At 35.5% G+C, this 17,813-nt stretch overlaps 3 protein-coding genes across 3 annotated transcripts; 2 read left to right on the forward strand and 1 right to left on the reverse strand.

The window, feature by feature from the left end:
- Window positions 1-6,185: 6,185 nt before the first annotated feature.
- On the forward strand, window positions 6,186-7,957 carry LOC129245225 (uncharacterized). Its single transcript, XM_054883268.1, has 2 exons — window positions 6,186-7,397; window positions 7,762-7,957. Exons 1-2 carry the CDS (start codon window positions 6,448-6,450, stop codon window positions 7,763-7,765), a joined length of 954 nt encoding a protein of 317 aa, XP_054739243.1. The 5' UTR covers window positions 6,186-6,447; the 3' UTR covers window positions 7,766-7,957.
- A 6,483-nt stretch (window positions 7,958-14,440) lies between these two features.
- LOC129246202 (uncharacterized) lies at window positions 14,441-15,885 on the forward strand. The gene is made up of 2 exons (XM_054884803.1): window positions 14,441-14,815; window positions 14,874-15,885. The coding sequence occupies exons 1-2, from the start codon at window positions 14,483-14,485 to the stop codon at window positions 15,783-15,785; spliced, it is 1,245 nt and encodes a 414-aa protein (XP_054740778.1). The 5' UTR covers window positions 14,441-14,482; the 3' UTR covers window positions 15,786-15,885.
- On the reverse strand, window positions 15,869-16,852 carry LOC129246203 (uncharacterized). The gene is made up of 2 exons (XM_054884804.1): window positions 16,673-16,852; window positions 15,869-16,600 (listed from the first exon to the last, which is right to left on the reverse strand). Exons 1-2 carry the CDS (start codon window positions 16,687-16,689, stop codon window positions 16,063-16,065), a joined length of 555 nt encoding a protein of 184 aa, XP_054740779.1. The 5' UTR covers window positions 16,690-16,852; the 3' UTR covers window positions 15,869-16,062.
- Between the last annotated feature and the right edge of the window lie 961 nt (window positions 16,853-17,813).

A 17,813-nucleotide genomic window follows, 5' to 3' on the forward strand; every position in this document is an offset into this window, starting at 1 on the left:
GCCTTAAGGTTTTTTTCAGAACCTATCCGGCATGCGTACAAAGGCTCAGTACATTCCCTTAGTGTGCAGTTAGATTACGATATCTTCGTTCTTGTTGAGACCTGGGGTGGCTTTTTGTAATTCGATATCGAGCAAAAACGACAGTCGAAGTATCGTTTTTGCTTTCTCTAACAAAAAATGTCGTAGCGTTATATCGAACGTTCGATAGATACAGCTCGACACCACTTTTGCTCTCGTTTTCATTTTCTCAGCTGATTATTTCTTCAAAATGTAAGTTAAAAATTTAAATTTTTTTTTTAATTTTAAGTTTTATATAGTTGTTTGCATAGGTCTCAACAAACAAACGCTGCTCAACTAAAGATAATGGTGGAATATATGGAAAAACACGATTCATTAGCTAAAAATAGCTTACAGAGTGCAGCTAATGGCCGTTCGAAAAAGAAAGAGTTATGGGATAAGCTAACGGAATTGTTAAACAGTAACGAACCTCCCATGAAGCCAACAAAAGCATGGCAGAAAGTTTGTATTAACACTTACCATTACTTTTAAACATTTTCATTTGTGGTAATAAATTCTTGTAATACCCCTAGGTATGGACTGACTACAAATATAATGCAAAACGCAAGCTTACCCAGCGCATGAAAAGCATGACGAAAACGGGTGGAGGTCCATATGATGCGGTTTCATTGAACCATATGGAGGAAGGATAGTTGCCGCAGCCAAAATAAGCGAGCATATATCGGAAGTACCAGGCACAACTTCATATGGTTGCCATACAGACGGACCCAGCTGTTCTACTGCGGCTCCTCATCAGGCAGACGATACTTTCGTTTGCGAATATTTGAGCCAAATCTCGAGCGCAGATAATTCTTCGAGTGGCGACGAAGGCAAAACATCAAGTAAGTCTGAGCCTCCAAAAATTAATATACGCGAGGAAGTGGAAATCGACGAGGTACAACCTGCTAAAACGAAAAGATATTCAGACCCCAAAATCAAAATAATTGAAAAAGAGATTGAAATCACGAAGATTTTTTTGTTCTCTCATGAACGGTGACTCTCTGTTGGATCAGATCTGCGTCTGCATAAGTTGTCCCAATTCACAAGGCTCTTTATATCTACTTGCCGCGTATTCGCCGCTTGAAAGTTCATATGACTCTTAAATAATCTAAATGACAATCATTTATGTGTATTGGGTGATTTCAACTTAAGTAAGATAAATTGGTGTACTAGTGTCTCTAACTCGATTCTCACACCAAATAATGTTACTGCAAATCATGAATTATATTTTATTGATAATGTTCTTAGTCTTAATTGATTACAAATCAATGATTTTGTTAATTCTCTGCATAGAACCGTGGACCTCATATTTTTAAGTGATAACATAAAATAACAAGATCAATGAATGAAATTAATGACCAAATTTTCATCAACTACATATGATGCAATTCTTCCTCCAGCCCTCCAGCTCCTGTGCCCAACTGCAGGCGTGCGTGAAGGAAAGAAGAGAAACACGGTTTCGAGATGGAGGTACTGCAGCGCGGCTCTTCGTAGGCAACAGCCAGCACTATCACTGTGTTATTTGCAAAACAAATACGCATACAACGAAAACCTGTAAGAGCGACCTACCTGTCGAAGAGAAGAAGCTTATATTGAGAAAAGAAGGTAGATGCTTTCGATGTACAAACCGTAACCATAATTCCAAATATTGTAATGCACAATGGGTGAAATGCGACAGATGTAGTGGTAGACATATATCAGCAATGTGCGAGCGACAACAACGAAATGACAAAGAGCAAAATGAGAAACATCCAAAAAGTAAACATAACGGGGAGTCTACAGAAATAACGAATGCAGCGGACGCAACAACATTAAATGCAATTGAATTAAAAGAGACTGGTATTTTTCTCCAAACCGCAAAAGCAATAATTAGCGAAGTGAATAGCGGTCATAGCGTAATGTCCAGAATTATTATGGATAATGGGAGTCAAAGAACCTATATAAGCGAAAAATTGGCGGAGGTGCTTAAGCTTCCCACTTGTGGTTTTGAGAACGTTCAAATTATTGCATTTGGTGACAAAAAAAGCAAAAAAGGCAACTCAATTGAAAAGCGTACAAATTTCATTAGGGAGCCGATATAATGATAAAGTGCAAAAAATAAAAGCGATTGTTGTACCTACTATCTGTGCTAACATTTTGCCAGTGCCCAAATTTAAAAACAAGCAGTTTAATACATCAAAATAGAATTAGCATATTGTGAAATACGCAAGGAGAAATTAGTTGACGGCATTAATGTTTTGATTGGGCAAGACTATTACTGGATATCTAACTACGGTGAAATTGAACGGCCACAAGAAAATTTAGTTGCCATAGAAACATTCTTCGGATGGACTATTCAAGGCAGTTCTGGTAAGAAATGTAATACGTAGCGTGCAATTGTGTAGAGAGTGTAGAAAAGCCAAGTGAAGAATATTTTGATATTGAAAAATTTTGGAGTTTAGAGTCTATTGGCATCACCTTATGGAGCGATTCTGCGATAGCTCTCAACTGGATTAATGGGCAAGGAAGACAAATACCCTATGTAAAAGCGAGAGTTAACGAGATAAATAACATAACGAACATTCATGATTGGAAGCATTGCCGGGGCAGAAATAATCCAGCAGACCTCCTTACCAGAGGTATAAAAGTAAAAGCATTAGTGGAATCCGATCTGTGGAAGTTTGGCCCTGAATGGTTAGTTGAAGGGAAGTTGAATTGGCCTTCGGAGAATATTTTAGAAAAATCAATGAGCCTGGTCACCGAATCTACAGACAACAACAAGGGAAGCATTATCGAAACTGTTATTAAACTTGAAAATTACAGTGAGTTGAAGCGGCTTTTGCGAGTTACAGCGTTTGTTTTCCGATTTGTTAAAAATGAGAGAGAAAAGCTCAACACAGTAAAAATCTAAGCTCATACCTTGTATTACCTTTTATAACTGTTACGAACAGTCTGGCAGCACGGTCGGGATAGATCCCACTGTGGCTCCCAAGCAATATTGAATACGTGTCGATCGGTGATTGGTCGATGAAAAAGGAAGAAAACGGGAGAAACAAAGAAAATCGAAAGGCGTGTAGGAAAAAAGGGCAGTACGCGAACAGTAAGCAAGGCAGAAAGAGCTACCAAATTTTTTAATTCTCTTTGTACACCTTATTTAAATAAAGTTCTTGAGTTGTTAATAAAGTAGTAGAATTGCAAAAAATTTTGCCAACAATAACGATTTAAAAATATAGTAAGAATCTGACCGCCGAGACTGTTCGAACTCGGGACGAAAATAGCGTGTTTTATTTAATATTTTTTCACACCTATAAAGGCCTACAGCGCACATCAAGGGGAAGTTGCGTAGTGGACACTAATCATACCTGTAACCTTTAATTATCTGTGTATTTAGGAAGTTAATAAACTGTGTAATTAATTGTAACTGTAATCCTTCGGTGTTTGATTTGCAGGGCAAGTTGGCCCTTTAATTTTTTTAAGTGTAACGGACCGAAAGTGCGTTTCTTATATATTATATATGTAAGTTAAGGCGACTGCCTGACTGCCATGCGTATCAGATGGCACATGCGCTGCAGCGTTAGTATATAACCACCGCTGCACCATGTGAACCGCTATGTCAGCAAGTTAAGGCAGCTGCCTGACTGCGATTCGCTAGCAATGCGTATCAGATGGCACATGCGCTGCAGCGTTAGTATATAACCATCGCTGCACCGCACAGTGGTTTCTGGGCGGAAAAAATTCCAAATGATGAAAATTAACAAAAATATTTTAAAAAATTTTTTCTGAATAGCTAATTTAATGAGGTTTCTGAAAAAAAGAAATTCATTTATTTATATGATATGTGCTGCGCAGGAAAAATCGCCAAAGTTGTACTATTGCTGGCAGCAGGTTTTTCTGAATATTTTTCATAAAAGGTTGATTAATAAGTTCCTTAGCTGGATGAACAATATTTAAAATCTTTTATGATTTTTATATTAGGTATGGATAGTACCTTAGATAGAATATATAATATCGTTCCTCCAGTTATCATGGTCTTAGTAGAACATAAATCAGTTAATCGAAAGAAAATATGTAAAAAGAGTATGCGATTAGGAGGTCTATAAAAAAAGCTCCACTCTTCTATAAGCTGAGTACTATATTTTAGTATTAAGTACATTCTGCGCAATCAGATAGATGTAAAATCAGCTGCCACCAGCTGCCACCTTGGCCGTTTGAGGTCTTTAAATGTTCGTATTAGCTCAAAATGAAATGATGAAATACAAATACTGGTCGAAGTAGCATTTGGAATAATAAAAAAATCTTTTTGAGAATAAAGTCAAGGAGTTGAAATAAATGTCATTAAAAAGTGTAGCCACCGGCGAATCGCAGCGTTATCTTGGAGAGTTCGACAAATATAATTTAGCTGCCTTTATTCGAAATTAGCAAGAAAACATTCTTCTAATTGCATTTTGCTTAATTTCATATTTCATTTAAATAATTTGTTTTACAAGTATATTGTGTACTGGTTAATGAATAAATATTTTCTATCTTATCAAAGTTTCAACCCTGACATTAATTTTTAGCTTTTTAGACAACATTTTGTAATGGGTTCAGTCTCTGATTAATGCAGTTGGATTTACTTTGATGCCATCTTTTTTTGTGTAAGTTCATTGACATACTGCACTTACTAGGAAAATACTCGCTCCTTCTTACAAACCAAACATTCCGTAGATTCTATACGAGTATACTTATTTAAATAATTAGAATTTATTGAATTACTTTATTGAAATGGAAATTTTTTCGATTTCCTATAAAATTTTGTATAAAAAGATCATTGATAATAATCGCGATCTTGATAAATTACAGTTATTCTTTAAAAATACTTACCCTAACGTCAGCGATTCTCAAATTCAAAAAGTTTTATTTCAAATAAAACAGCGATTTTTACCACACTTCAATAAAAAATGGAATACTTGTAGCAGGACAAAAACCAAATTTGAAGCTAAGTATAGTAGTTGGCTTGAAAGAGTTTTTCACTTCAATTTAGATGTAGATTGCTTCTGTTTCAAAAAAAATTACAAAAAGAGTCGGTAGACCTCAAAAAAAGTTTGAGAATTGCTGTACGCGTGCTAAACGATATAAAATAAGTCAAGTTCGTTCATTATATTCCGATGAGCAAATTAAGGGGTTATATCCACTTGTGATTTTCAAAAAATCGAATTTTTTTTTTTTCATTTTTTGAATGTACATATATTTAAGAATATTCTCTGAAAATTTCAAATCGATCCGACAATTAGTTTCGAAGATATGAGCGTATTAGTAAGAACGTCTCCGAGCGTTCGAAAGTAGGCGGAGCACGAGCCGGAGTAGCACCTGGTTCTGCTAGCCGCTATACTTTTGTTCTCCACTTATATTGTGTTTGGGACCCTAAGATAATAATACAAAGGTCTAGTTTATACCTGAAACCTATGTTGAGGAATTTTAAGTTAAAAATATGTGAACTCATCAGTTAAAAGTGATCTTCCACGTGGACAAGTTGTGTTTCTGCTCAGTTTGTGTATTTCTCAGTGTGTATAGTTTAATTAATTAAAGTAAAAAATGCCTCGCAAAATTAGCAGAGAAACTCGTAGAACTTCCAAAGCACAGTTGTCTCGAAGAAATAAACGGAAGAACGTTTTTAATCCGAAAACCGTGGAATATGATGAGAGCAGTTTCAGCGCCTCAGCAAAAAAATTTAAAGCGCAAGAGGAAATATATGTAACTCGCGATACGTCAGTTGAATATAGAATTTTAAATTTTATAACTGTGTTTACGGCTATTAGTGAGTATGTATTGTGTAAAACTTGCCGTGAGCCAGTAAAATTTGAAACAGCCTCAGAACGTGGACTTGGTTTCAAAATTGTTATCTTATGTGATAAATGTAATCCTCGTAGTGTAAACTCTTGTAACTATGTCAAACACTCGTATGAAATAAATCGACGATTTATATTTGTGATGAGAACCCTTGGGTTAGGTTTGAAAGGTGCTACTCAATTTTGTGGGCTAATGCACATGCCAGCTTTTTTGCTCCAAACTTCATATGATATGATCGTTAAAAATATCCACGAATGTGTCTCAGTAGTCACAGATAAACTTTAAAAAAAAGCTTGTGTTGAGGAAATGAATGCCACGGCTGAACAGCAAGGTGATGAACATAAGAGTGATTTAACAGTCTCGGGAGATGGAACTTGGAAAAAAAGAGGATTTACTTCTCTATTTGGAGTTACATCTCTAATTGGATACTACAGTGGAAAAATAATTGATCTTTTAGTTAAAAGCTCTTACTGTAAGCAATGCGAGCCTTGGAAATCTCACAAGGATACGACTGAATATCAGGAATGGTGGGAAGAGCACAAAGACGTATGCTCAGCTAACCACAAGGGGTCATCAGGAAAAATGGAAGTTGATGCTGTTATTACCATGTTCAAACGTTCATTGGAAAAGTTTCAAGTTCGTTTTATAAACTACATCGGTGATGGTGACTCTAAAACTTATTCGGGGATTTTGAAGGCTGCTCCTTATGGTGAGACAGAAGTAACGAAGAAAGAATGTATTGGGCATGTTCAAAAAAGAATGGGCAAACGGCTAAGAGACATAGTAAATAATACAGTAGAAGAAATGAAAGATAAGAATGGAAAAACAAAAAAAAAAAAGTTACTTGGTGGCAAAGGTAAATTGACTGGGAAACTTATTGATAAATTAACTGTTTACTATGGTTTAGCGATTAGGAGACACTGTGATTCTGTTGACAGTATGTATAAAGCCATTTGGGCATCTTATTTCCATAACTGCTCTACAGATAAAAACCCTCAGCATGATAATTGCCCTATAGGAGAAAACTCGTGGTGTTCGTGGCAAAAAGCGCGAGCCTTGGGAACTTGGCCCAGCTATAAACATGATTATGAGGCCTTACCACCTGATGTTGCATCAGCTATTTTTCCAATTTACGAAGATCTAAGTAACAAAAAATTATTGGAACGATGCGTTGGTGGTTTTACCCAGAACAATAATGAAAGTTATAATCAGCTGATATGGAAAATAACTCCAAAAATTATTCCAGCTGGCTCTAAAATTATTGAAATAGCTGCAAACATTGCAGCCGGGGTCTTTAATGAAGGTAAAACATCTCTTCTTTATTATATGAGTGCTATGGGATTATCACTTGGACCCAATGCTCATTCCTACGTGAGCAAAGAGGACGCAGAGCGCATCTCAATTTCGGACGCAAGAGCGCAAGGGTCGACGCGCGAGGGGAGAATGGCTCGTAGACAACAACAACTAAACATTTTGGACGCAAACGACGAAGCAGAGGGTTCCTCTTATGGTGCTGGAATAGATGACACGATGTAAGTTGAAAAAAAAAATTTTTAATTTAGTGTAAATCGTTCCCGAAACTTTAAACGCGTTTATCTCAAAACCGTGTTTTCAGAGTCGGTGAGCAAAATTTCTCCGAAACCGCTAAACCGATCGGTTTGAAATTTTCACACGACTTACTCAGATATATTTTTCAGGTAATGATCGAAGGAATAAGGTTTTGGACAATAATTTCGATTTTTTAAGCCACTTTGAAGTGAAAAATTTTCATGAAAAACTGAATTTTTTTTTTGAACAGCCGCCATTTTGTCAAAAATCAAAATTTTGACTAGACCTTCGATCATTACCTGTATTTATTTATTACTAAACTAAATATTTTTGGTTTTTGGTTTTCAGATAATTTGGACCAGAGATATCTTGCTCACCGCCAAGCACTTTTTTTTGGAGGTCTTTCCGCAGATCATCTACAGGAGCTAGGGGATCCAATATTTTTTAAAATAAACCACTGATTGTTAAAGTACATTAAATTCTGTTTAATTACATTTTGTTCATTAATGTATAAAATAAAATGCCTCTTTGGAAAAAATTCACAAAAAAACGCGTTTTTTCTGCCTCGCAAGTGGATATAACCCCTTAAAAATGCTGCTAAATCACGCACAAAGGCTCCAAAAATGCACCATATCGACGCTGACAAAGCACTTGCTATATTTAAACAAACGGAAATGTCGAAATACCAATACCAAGTTTTGAGACAAGGTTTAAAAAAAAAAGTTCTTTAAACTTTTCTACTGCGACTAGATTTAGTACATAAGTTAAAACATAAAAAACAATAATGCAATTGAGTTTTATTTATTTTTAGCAATTAAACGACCTTTGGGTCACTTCAACCCTGACAAATAAGCAGTTAAAAGGGTTAACAATTTATTTTTACGAGTTTGAAATCCGTTTTTATTCTTATTCATAATAGAAAAAGGACAAGTTTTTGTAAAATATTATTCTCAATTCCGTAGTTTTTCAAAACTATTTAGAATTTCCAAAATTTTTTCTAGTTTTAGCTTAGACATTTTATGAATTTTCAGTGTACCAATTTTCAGCTCATTCGGACTATCCGTTTGCAAGATATTGAATTGTTTCCGCTTTTCGTCGATTTAGAACCACTGTGCACCGTGTGAACCGCTATGTCAGTAATATGTTAGATTAAGAATTAGCTTAGCTTAAGCATAAGAATAAATTGTCAAGCCCATCTTGGTTCTGGACGGAAGAAAAGCACAACGCATTTTCACTTGGAGAAAAATAGGAGTAAGTATTGGAAAGGGGCCAAGTGGTTGGCCCCCAACTTTAATTTTTTGGTGCTCCCTGAAGGGAGCATCTTAACTGGCGCCCGAGCAGGGACCCCTCTTTTTTCAAAAAGATGGGGTACCTAACAAGGATCTCCGCAAAGGAATCCTTGTAGTGTAAAGGAAGTGGCAAAAAGTGAAAGTGAAAAAGTGAGTGCGCCGTGTTATAAAAAAAATGTGATGAAATAAAATAGAATGAATGAAAAATAAAATTAAATCTCATAAAATAAAATAAATCAAATTTTAATTGAAACTAGACAGGAAACTAAAATTGAGATCCTAGCTAAAGCAAATTTTTTAATGTAAATTAACAAAAAATAAATTAAGTTCAAATGAAATTAAATTTAATAAATATATTAAAAATCGGAGTTAACCAAATAAACTAAAATCAAAAGTGAATTTGAAATAAATTCAAATTAAATCAAATTAAGTGTTTGAAAAGATTCACGGCGCAAAACGAAAAATCACTTGAAAATGCCCTTCCACAATGTGAAGCCGCACTTGTGCAAAATAACAGCCGCAATGCGAGCTTCACAAAGGATTCCCTTGTTTAGTAAGGGAATACCCGGCAAAATGGAGCGGAGTGCGACGATAATTTTGTGAGGTGCAGTGAAGAGTGAATGCTCAAATAAAAAAAATTAATTGTAAAATGAATATGAATCTCGAAGTAAATTGCTCAGCGATTCACCACCTACGGGGGGACCCTCCTGGCAATTTACTCACGAGAATAAAAGAAGATGGCTAAAATTTGTCAAAGAAATAAAACAAAATGTTACTTGTTACTGCACCACAGCAATTTTTCGTCTGCGCTCGGTGACATTAGAATTGCCACAGGAGGCCGTATGCCTACGCCTACGAGGACGGACTCCTACGACTATAATGTCGGTCGGTTACAGTCTTGTGTGCCCGCAATAGTAGTCTTGCTACACCTTCCACATTGGAGATTGCATGGGACCAAGTACTTGTTAATTAACTAAATGCCTTATTTTATAAAAAAGGCTGCAAAAATAAAATTTTTTTTTTTTTAAAAGATAATTACGCAGAAAATTGTATTAAAATCCCTGACAAATTGGTGGGCACTGTGAAACATTCATAGTGCAAGGTTCGACTCCTCGTCAGAAGGAAAGAATATAAAAAGAATAAAAAAAGAATACAAAAAGATGCTTGAGAAAAATTACATATTTTAAATCTGTGGCGAATTGGTGGGTGCCATTGGCACAAGGTTCGACTCCTTGCCCGGATTCGTAAATATCAAAAAAAAAAAAAAGAAGAAAAATGTTAATTGGCTAGTGTAATTACAGCCATGTTCATAAGTAAATTGAGTAACGTCAACGATCTCGGTCATTTATCCGATATGTTTTATTATTATAGTCGGTAAGGATTATTGTTCCAACGACTTCTCCTTTAAAAGCATCATGGTAGTCTGGTTTACCGACGCAATCTTGTAAAATTTTATATAACGTATCAGTGCGCATTACTTTATGAGCAATTTCAGCACATAAGAGAATGTCTTGCTCATGTTGTCGTATTGAAGTTTGATATTCAGGTCATAATTCGAGGTAAAAACTGTTTAGACAATGCTTTGCCTTCGGATCAAAGAAACTACGCCCAAGAAGTTCTAAATTCAGCCCTGCCATAGCACGACGTAAAATAAGATTTAGCACTTGTAGCTGCTGTGAATCAGCCACCTCCCATTGCCCAACGTGTTTAATTTTTGGATAGTTTCACCCTCACGATTTTTATGGGGGGAGGCACAGTACAAAGCAAAGCAGCTCTCTTCCAATCCATAAAATTGGTGGATATTCTCTATTCCTCATAAGGAAGAGTGAATGAGTAAAAATATACAAAAAATATATACCTATATATATACAATATATAAAAATGGCACTTTAAAAGGCACATAAAAATTAAAAATACAAATATTTTTTGCCACGTTGAAATAAAAAATAAATACAATAAGAATAACTCTCTCAACCCATAAAATTGGTGGATATTCTTTGAATATCGGGGTTCGACTCCTCATGGGAATGATGAAATGAATAGAGAGCTTTTCAGAAAAAGAATGGCACTTTAAAGAAAGAAAAAATTATAATAAAATTTTTTTTTATTTTAACTATTATTAATACACAAAATTTTAATTAATTAATTAATACACAAAATTATAAAGTAAAACTAAAATTTAAAAAACAAGGTAGAACATATTAAAATTGCCTAGAAGTTTAAGACACTACAATAGTTTTAGAAGAAATTATTAAGAATATCTTTAAACTTTAAAATTCATTGCAAGATAGGTTAATGCTAATTTGAAAGTAAAATTAAAAATTTAAAAGAAAAATAGAACATATTAAAATTGCCTAGAAGTTTAAAGCACTGTAATAGTTTTAGAACAAATTATTATATTTAAAAATATCTTTAAACTTGAAATTTCAATATGAATCCCCAATTGTTACGGTGGAGCACGGTAGCGGCTATGTCATCAGCGGTCATTTTAAATTAATCCACGCTATTGACCTAAAATACTTCAACACCGTATTGCAGAAGCTAAACAGCGTTGTGACGATCACAAATGACGTCGTCGATCGAAGAACCAGGGAAAGGCTCGAGCAGGATGTCCAAAACAAGATAGCTATCCTGAAGGAAGACGTGAACAAGCTGGTACGCGCGTGCCAAATGGCTAAGGCTGGCATCGTCAATAGCAATCTCTTAAGCAAGGAAGAAGTTAACCAGCTTGTTGGCGAGATTGACATCCTTCCATACAGTAATGCCATTGAAGCCATCGAGTATAGCAAACCTTCGATCTACACCAACAACACGCTATTGCTGTACGTGTTATCTCTGCCTAAGGTCACGGAGGAAAGATTCAACCACCTTATCACACGAGCTAATGTCCAGAAAGGCCATCGGATAGAATTGGCGTACAAAACTATCCTTATAAGCAAACAGGAGACGTTTGGCATGAGGGGAGACTGTTTGCACTTATCCTCAGCAATGGTATGCGAAAAGAAATCCTTGGACCTGCTATCGGAGGCTGGTTGTTTGGCTCGTCTTCTCAAGGGCGGAGAAACAAGTTGTCCTTACCTGACAAGCAACGCACCTACCGTCGAAGTAATCAAAGATGATACTATTTTCCTGAACAATTTCGTTGGCAACATAAGTTCAGGTAAAACCACTACTAATCTTAACGGTTCCTATATTCTCCGGGTAGACAACGAGACGGTAGTAATCAACAACAAAACATATTCAAGCATTACCACCTCAGGAGTTCAGGTGCTCCCACCAATCCTAACTAGCGTCACGAACCGCACAATGGCTATAAACCTCGATCTGGTACATGGAATGGCAATTGACAACTTGGAAATATTGTTACTTATGGTGATAATTTGGTTTATCTGGAGGAAGCTCACAGCAAGGATCCACTTACCCGAAATAAAAATCGAGAACCAACTTAGTCGAAAGATCGAGAAACGTCCTTCGTCACCTAATCTGCGGGACGCAGGTATTTAAAGGGGGAGGAGTTAAAGCGACTGCCTGACTGCCATGCGTATCAGATGACACATGCGCAGCAGCGTTAGTATATAACCGCCGCTGCACCGTGTGAACCGCTATGTCAGCAAGTTAAGGCAGCTGCCTGACTGCGATTCGCTAGCAATGCGTATCAGATGGCACATGCGCTGCAGCGTTAGTATATAACCACCGCTGCACCATGTGAACCGCTATGTCAGCAATATGTTAGATTAAGAATTAGCTTAGCTTAAGCATAAGAATAAATTGTCAAGCCACTCTTGGTTCTGGACGGAAGAAAAGCACAACGCATTTTCACTTGGAGAAAAATAGGAGTAAGTATTGGAAAGGGGCCAAGTGGTTGGCCCCCAACTTTAATTTTTTGGTGCTCCCTGAAGGGAGCATCTTAACTTATATATGTAATACTTAACAGTTGTTAACTGTTAACAGCAACAGTTAAAAAAAATAGTTTTTTTTTTTTTTTTTTAGTTTTTTACATCTTTATAAATATGTTATAATAATCATTTTTTTTCTTAAATGAAAACGGAATCGAGTTAAAAGAAAAAAAAAGGATTTTTCTATAAATTTATATACATTTTTTTAAATAATAAGAAAGCTTAAGTGAATTTATCATGGTAAAGGAATAACCTAATGTAATTTAAGCACAAAAATCTAGCAACAACCACATAGCGAGGAAGCCTTCTACGCGTCGTTGAACTGCTATATGGTTAATGTTAGTACACCATAGTTTTAAATATACTTATATATGATATTAGTTTTCAATATGTGAATTGTTATGCCCTGATAGTGTTAATAAATATTGTATTTTCATTACATTCATTAGATTTTGCATAATTTTGGTCTGATTTCGGAGGAAGTGTAGATGATCTAATAGGACTTTATTAACATCTAGAAAGCCAAGGTAGAGAGGATATAGAGTAGCCACACGACATACACATGCGCTACCAGGCTTAAGGATTCCTATGCCTTTTAGGAGTGTACATAGGTGGAAGTTATGTATGTTGGCAGTTTTTAATTTTCTCCGTAAGCAATTTATTTAGTTTATCTTGTGAGACGATAGTTATGATGGTAGCTTTGTTCTGCTGCTGTGTTTTCGAACCCACGTACTGAAGCTCCGGGACACAAGCAAGTGCACACGGCGCAGTGGCAGAGCATCATCACAAGCATGCCTACCAGATGGTCACATAACACGTGAAGCGAAACTAGTGAGAATTAAATTAACAATCAGTGAATAAACAAACTTGAATTGTATGAACACCATCGAACAAGTAAATTTGCAATTTGTTAAATGGGAAATACCTACTTATTGCCCACTCAAAACGAATAAGCCACCTGACAATAAAATAAATTTACTTCCCGATTTACCCTCACTCAAATGGGTCAAAACAAAACAATCGAATTTTGCATCAAACGAACCAGTATACCTACTCACCCTCTAGGTCCAATAATACAGACAATTTCAACAATACATCACCATTTCTGATACAAAAAGCAATCATCAACACAGCTTGCGGCGAAGTTGAATATTGTAAAAAAATTAGAAGCGGCCAAATTTTAATCAAAACAAAAAACGGCTCACAAGCTAACAAACTGACGACGCTAACAGCACTTTCAAATACAATTATCGATAAAATTACCCCTTAATTATTGAAAAGGTGCAATATAATATATTGCAGCGAGCTACGATCAATGCCCGAAAGTGAAAGGCTTTGAGGAAAAGTCCTTAAAAAAGTGAATAATGATCTTATTGAAACAGGCTTAACTGCATTAACATTTGCTACAACTACTTTACCAACAAAAATACATATCGGCTATATAAAAACAACAGTGCGCCCAGTGGTGGGGAGATACCAAGGCGATGCAAAAAATGTTTTAATACAGTTGCAATATCAACAGCTATTTTTTGCATAATAATAATATTTACCAAACTTTGGAGGATAACTTAAAACAAGATAATCAGCGCATCAAGTCTAGACAGCAACAAGATGCCCCAGCAAGCCTTAATTTTTTAATCAATTTTAATAATATCGGGCTTTTAATAACATCTAAAATAATATAATTCGAAGCTGGGATTCACCACCTTCGGGGGGACCCTCCAGCTTATAACAGCGAGCATTCTCTGCGATTCACCACTCAAGGGAGCCTCCAGAGAATTATAAAGAAAAAAAATATATACATATACATATATGTAAGACCGAGTATGGCTGACTTCCTAAACGTCACGATGCAATGTGTACTGCGATGCGAAATCCATTGCGATGCAATTTTTCGATACCACTGCATTGCTTTGCATACATCTAGGTGGCAGCATTGTTTCATTTAAGAACACAGCTGATGCAATCAAAATGGATGTGACGGTGAAAAAATTAGCAATTTGCTCTTTCGCTGAGTTATTTAGTGAAAATCAATCCAGTAGTGATTTACTTATTGCAAAAAAGATGAGAAAAAGACACAAATTGATTTTTCACTTGTGGAAGACGCAGAGAATCGCGAGAAATATTCCAAAATGCAAAAAGTTTCTCGAGTGCATTGAAGAAATGCCCAACGATGTCTTTTATAGCCATTTCAGGATGCAAATACAAACATTCCAGGTAGTATACATAAATAATAAATATTAACGTAGTTTTATATTAATATTTTATATTTCAGACTCTTTGCGAAATAGTACAACCCTTTTGGCCGGCAAAAAATGCAGGACGTCCCAATATACCATTGAAGCTAGCATTGCATATTACGCTTTGGAGATTAGGAAATCAAAATAGTTTCCGTGAATTAAGTAATATATTTAACGTTGGTATTGGTGCTACTTATCGGGTATTTTTCAAAACGATTAAAATCTTATTAAAACTAAAAAGTCGTATCATAAAATTTCCCTTGACCGCATCAGAGCGTCGGATTGTTATGGAAAAATTTCAGGCAATGCGCAGCAACCCATTTCCGTTTGTCCTAGGATGCGTAGATGGGACACACATCAAAATCACCCAACCAACGCAAAGCAGCATCAGTTTTTATAATAGAAAAGGCACATTTTCAGTAATAGCGCAAGCTGTTGTGGATAGCGAATTGCGTTTTATCGACGTTTTTGCTGGATATCCTGGGAGGTGTCACGACGCTTCCGTGTGGCAAAGCAGCCCTTTACGTCAAGCAATAATAAACGGAGATATTCCCTTTCCTCCTGAGTGCCATTTGCTGGGAGATGCAGCTTATCCACTGGAGAGATTTCTTATGGTACCATATAAAGATACCGGCTTTTTAAGTGAGGGACAACAAAGATTTAATACTATTTTAAGTAGTACAAGAGTCTGCGTGGAACAAGCGTTTGGAATTTTAAAGAAAAAGTTCCGTATACTGAATTTCATTGAAATTCGCAACATCAAGCTTGTAAAAAATATTATAATTTCATGTATGATACTCCATAACATCATTATAAATAACGAAAGTTTTACCACTTCGGATCTTCCTGATATATTAGAAGATACAAGTACGGAATCCCGAGCAGACATCGAAGAGTTGGATGGTAGATCAAAACGAGATCAATTAACCAATTTATTATCAGCTTAAAACTTTAGTTTTTACAAAGAGCAACCTGAACTTTAAATTTCATTTTACGACATACATATGTATACGTACATTCCTTTAACATAAACAAAATAAAACTAATATCAACTAAAAATAAAACTAATGTTTTGTATTTCAACACATTTATTTTCTATTATTATTCAGGTTTTAACCTATTCAGGTAACAGTTCAAATGTAGCGTTTTTGTTTCAGTCTTTATGTTACCAAAATAAAATTAACATAAAAATTGTTTTATTAAAAATTTAAATTAATAGGAAAATCACTGCATGTTTGATAACAACTCTCGCAATTTTTTCATTTCTTCTATTTTCAAGCGTTCAATTTCCAACTTCTCTTTTTCCATTTGCAAAAACTCCTCCATGTACTTCTTGTCTGTCTCACAAATATCACTCATAATTTCCTTAACATCACGTTTAGATCTCTTTGAAGTGAAAGCAGGTTGCTCCTCACTTTCAGACAATTCTAATATTGATGAATCCAAGATATCTTCAGGAACCACAATATCTGCGCGTGTGCCGTAAATTTCATCTAAAAGATCAAAAAACTCCCAATTTGTCGCACCTTGCCCAGATGTGTTGTTCCTTTTTTTAATGCGCCTATAGGTTACCATTAGATTTAAAAACTTTCGAGTTATATCGTCACGAGTGAATGTCAGTCCTGGTTCAGTTTCTTTCATTTTAAGGAGCACCTGCTGCCACAAAACTGTCTTTTTGCGTTTTTTGCCCGCAAACTCCGGTTCACTTTCCAGCCTGGTCGTGATCAATAACTTGGTCAAATTGAATGTCCACTTCTTTTCACTAAAATGTAAATAATAAATAAATTAGTTGGGTACAACTCAAATTATTTTACAATTAAGCACATTTACTTACGTTTCAACCTCTGCCATTTTAATTGCCTTTTAAAATACAAGTATCACAAAATTTAGTGATGCGCAAATTTCGATTACGATGCAAGTCGATACCTGATGCATGCATTTAGGAATTTTCGACGGTAACGTATAATCGACTTTTGCATTTAGGAACATTTGACTTTGTACTTATGCAGCGCAAATGGCATTTAGGAAGTCAGCCTATACCTGACAGCAGTGAGAGAGAGAAACGGGTCTGGCGATAGAGCAGTCGTCGGCGAACAGCTGAAGCAAAAAGTCGCAGGGAGCGCGCGAGCGAAATAGTCATTGACATTTTTCATTCAAATCATTCTAACTAAATACTCTTTTTTACATATATATGTAACGTATATACATTTGGATTAATAAATTCTTACATTTGGGGGCTCAACCGCCAATAAAAAAGTGTCGCGTACATGTCTGAACTTTGCAAGTGTGTAATTTTGAACGATGCATGCAACCAGTGTTGCCATTTTAGCTTTTTTCAAGCTAGATTTAGCTTTTTTTGTTTTCGTTTAGCCGGAAAAAATGTAATTTAGCTTCTAACTTTTTTTTAGCCTTTTTTCGAATTTTTTTTAGCTTTTTTTAGCTTTTTTCTAAGATTAATAAAATTCGATAGTATAAAAATTGTTAATCTAGTCTCCACAAAGTATGTATAGTGTGTGTCCGCTTAACACTGAATGGCAGCACGAACAATCGATTATTGCACTGTTCTTTTCACCGCCAACATTTCCATGTATAAATGCAAAATAATTTTCGAACATTCCTAACGATTCGCGCCGCGTTGTTGCATCGAGTAAAATTTGCAGAAATATGGAAAGGTAAGTTAAAATTGTGCATTTAAAGGTAAAAATTGTTAAATTTATGTTATTATACCTATTAGATATTTTAAAAAAGCTGTGCCGGCTCCAATTGAGACATCTTCGAGTGAAGAGGACAATTTGAATGAAGTTGAACCGAAAAATACTAAAAGGTAAGTGCGTACATACATACCTATGTATGTTTGTATGCACAAATGTATTGCATACTTTCAAGAAAATTCTAAGAGTTTGCCGTTTAACGTAAATATTATCAATAAAAGCAACGAAAATCTAATTTATTTTCGTTTATTGATAAATTTAACG

The sequence above is a fragment of the Anastrepha obliqua genome, chromosome 4 (assembly GCF_027943255.1).
Source record: "Anastrepha obliqua isolate idAnaObli1 chromosome 4, idAnaObli1_1.0, whole genome shotgun sequence".
NCBI classification, from domain to species: domain Eukaryota; kingdom Metazoa; phylum Arthropoda; class Insecta; order Diptera; family Tephritidae; genus Anastrepha; species Anastrepha obliqua.

Coding starts and splice junctions, on each gene's coding strand:
- LOC129245225 (XM_054883268.1), top strand. CDS start 6,448: ATGGAAGTTGATGCTGTTATTACCATGTTCAAACGTTCATTGGAAAAG.
- LOC129246202 (XM_054884803.1), top strand. CDS start 14,483: ATGCAATTTTTCGATACCACTGCATTGCTTTGCATACATCTAGGTGGC. Junction 14,816..14,873: donor TGCAAATACAAACATTCCAG/GTAGTATACATA, acceptor TTTATATTTCAG/ACTCTTTGCGAAATAGTACA.